The 2,115-nt window shown below is 39.1% G+C and overlaps 2 protein-coding genes across 2 annotated transcripts; both read right to left on the bottom strand.

Moving 5' to 3' along the window:
* Nucleotides 1–8: 8 nt before the first annotated feature.
* Nucleotides 9–655, bottom strand: LOC113475205 (peroxisomal sarcosine oxidase-like). Its single transcript, XM_026839124.1, has 2 exons — nucleotides 432–655; nucleotides 9–188 (listed from the first exon to the last, which is right to left on the bottom strand). Exons 1-2 carry the CDS (start codon nucleotides 600–602, stop codon nucleotides 36–38), a joined length of 324 nt encoding a protein of 107 aa, XP_026694925.1. The 5' UTR covers nucleotides 603–655; the 3' UTR covers nucleotides 9–35.
* A 258-nt stretch (nucleotides 656–913) lies between these two features.
* LOC100186385 (U4/U6 small nuclear ribonucleoprotein Prp31-like) lies at nucleotides 914–1,990 on the bottom strand. The gene is made up of 2 exons (XM_026839125.1): nucleotides 1,777–1,990; nucleotides 914–1,344 (listed from the first exon to the last, which is right to left on the bottom strand). Exons 1-2 carry the CDS (start codon nucleotides 1,973–1,975, stop codon nucleotides 1,220–1,222), a joined length of 324 nt encoding a protein of 107 aa, XP_026694926.1. The 5' UTR covers nucleotides 1,976–1,990; the 3' UTR covers nucleotides 914–1,219.
* Between the last annotated feature and the right edge of the window lie 125 nt (nucleotides 1,991–2,115).

Below are 2,115 nucleotides of genomic sequence, written 5' to 3'. Positions count from 1 at the left end.
TTGATCATAATATTGAACGGGCAAGTTTTTTCCAATTACTTGAAAAAGTCGATCCCGCTTGAAGTTTGTAGCTCGTTCCATAGTTGGTAAGCTTCGTCCATTAGCTGTGCATGGTGTTGGTCGACGTACAGCTTTCGTATGATTCTGGATTGGCCGTGCGAGCTACCGCGTGTGTGGGAGCGTTGGTACTGTGTGAATGTAAAGAATGATATCTCTTCGAAAAAGGTAAAAGAAAAGAACGGAATTGACAGCAAAACGGCATTCGTTAAAAACACACTATAAATAAAAGGTTCGGGAATAAGCGCCAGTTAAATATTTCGCTGTTGCACCAGCAAGACCAGTTGTACTGTATAGTCTGTATTAGTAGTTAGCATCATTTAAAACGGGGTAATGTTTAATCCAATAACATGGATAGATCAAATTAAACTAACCTGTTCCAAAAGCAGAACTTTTCTACCCTTTTTCGCCAAGTGTAAAGCAGTCCAAGAACCTATTACTCCAGCGCCTACTACTATAGCGTCGTACATGACTGGTGTCTTAGCGTCTCTGTATTGTCTGTGTACAACCATGGAACAACTATTTACACAGGAAACGCGTTTCATGAATTGTTACTTGCTACGTACAACATGTGCGTCTGATCGATGTGTAATAAAACTCCTTAGATTTTAACTCAACAGTGAGCATGAGGTGTATGAGTACACCATGTGTCTGGTATATAAGAAGACACCCATGTGATAACTCGACAGTGAGCATGAGGTGTATGAATACACCATGTGTGTCTGATGTATAAAAAGACACCCATGTGATAACTCGACAGTGAGCATGAGGTGTATGAATACACCATGTGTGTCTATTGTATTACAAAAAATGTATGTCAAAATGACACTTTCTAAAGCTACTAGTACAACGCATCAAGCAACTTATCCAGTTTTATTTCAAATGATTCAGTATAAAACACATAAGGAGACCGATGGCTTACGTTGGTACAATTTCAAATAAGCAGTGACAGTACGCAACCAGCACACATAAAAAATGGTTTTAACTTTTACATTAGCAGTCAAAAGTAAACCAATCTAGTATGTAACCGAATCAAAAAGTGACACACTCTTACGCAACATAGGGATTTAGAGAGTTGTACCCTAGTGGTTTAGCACAGGTTGCCTAAAGGTTGCAATATCCAGTTTACAACCAATGAAAGATATTCATATGCTGAGATCCTTCAAGCACTCGGTACATTTCTTGGTTTAAGTTTAACAAAGGAAGCAGTGTTAGAGAAGTAAGTGCTGCAACCGTCCTCTTCTTCTTGTTTCTTCTCGGCAGCGTTGGGATTCACAATCTCAATTCCTGGTGCAATAAAACAATGAATGAATGCGAACAATTAAGAATTTGACTAAACACATGCAATACGTGAATGAATGTGACTTATTTACTTGGCATAGGTAATGACAGTTGTTCTAACAAGGGTGTCTTACTATAAGTTACCACATGTAACTGTCTGGGTATTTTTATACAGCTGACAGTTTAAACTAGGGCTTCTCAAAATGGGAGTTACGGTACGATCTTCAGGGGTCACCGAGAGTTCATCAATTTTACACAAAGTACTTCATATATTTTACTATTAACTGTGAATGGACGCGGAAAATTTTGGGAGATAAAATGGGTCACAAGCAAAAAAGTTCGGGAAGTCGTATTCTAGACAACCCATCAGTGACCCCCAACTAAGCCATATTATTCAATGAACACTCATAACATCATCACAACAATAACGTTTCTTACCTTTCAATGGGGTAAACGCGACAGACGACGCGATCCCCGAACCTCTGTCGCGCACGGTTGACTTTCCACCCCATGTGACCGACGTAGTCGACCCAGCGCGGTTCGCTCGCTGGATCTTCGTTTGTAAAGTTTTCGAGATTCGAACTTGAGTTTTGTTGTCCACCTGTGTGTCATAGACACAATATATAAGCAACCCCATTGTATAATAAATATGTGAACGCCATCAACCCCAAACTGAAAGGTGATAAATATGTCAAAAATTAACAGTTACAATTAACTAAATATTGAAAAAGTGCAAAGAAATGATTGGGGAAATTCTAACAGTTATACTAGCTGGCA

The sequence above is a fragment of the Ciona intestinalis genome, unplaced genomic scaffold (assembly GCF_000224145.3).
Source record: "Ciona intestinalis unplaced genomic scaffold, KH HT000157.2, whole genome shotgun sequence".
Lineage (NCBI taxonomy): Eukaryota > Metazoa > Chordata > Ascidiacea > Phlebobranchia > Cionidae > Ciona > Ciona intestinalis.
Note: the sequence above shows the minus strand (reverse complement) of the source record. Positions and strands in the feature narration are given on the sequence as shown.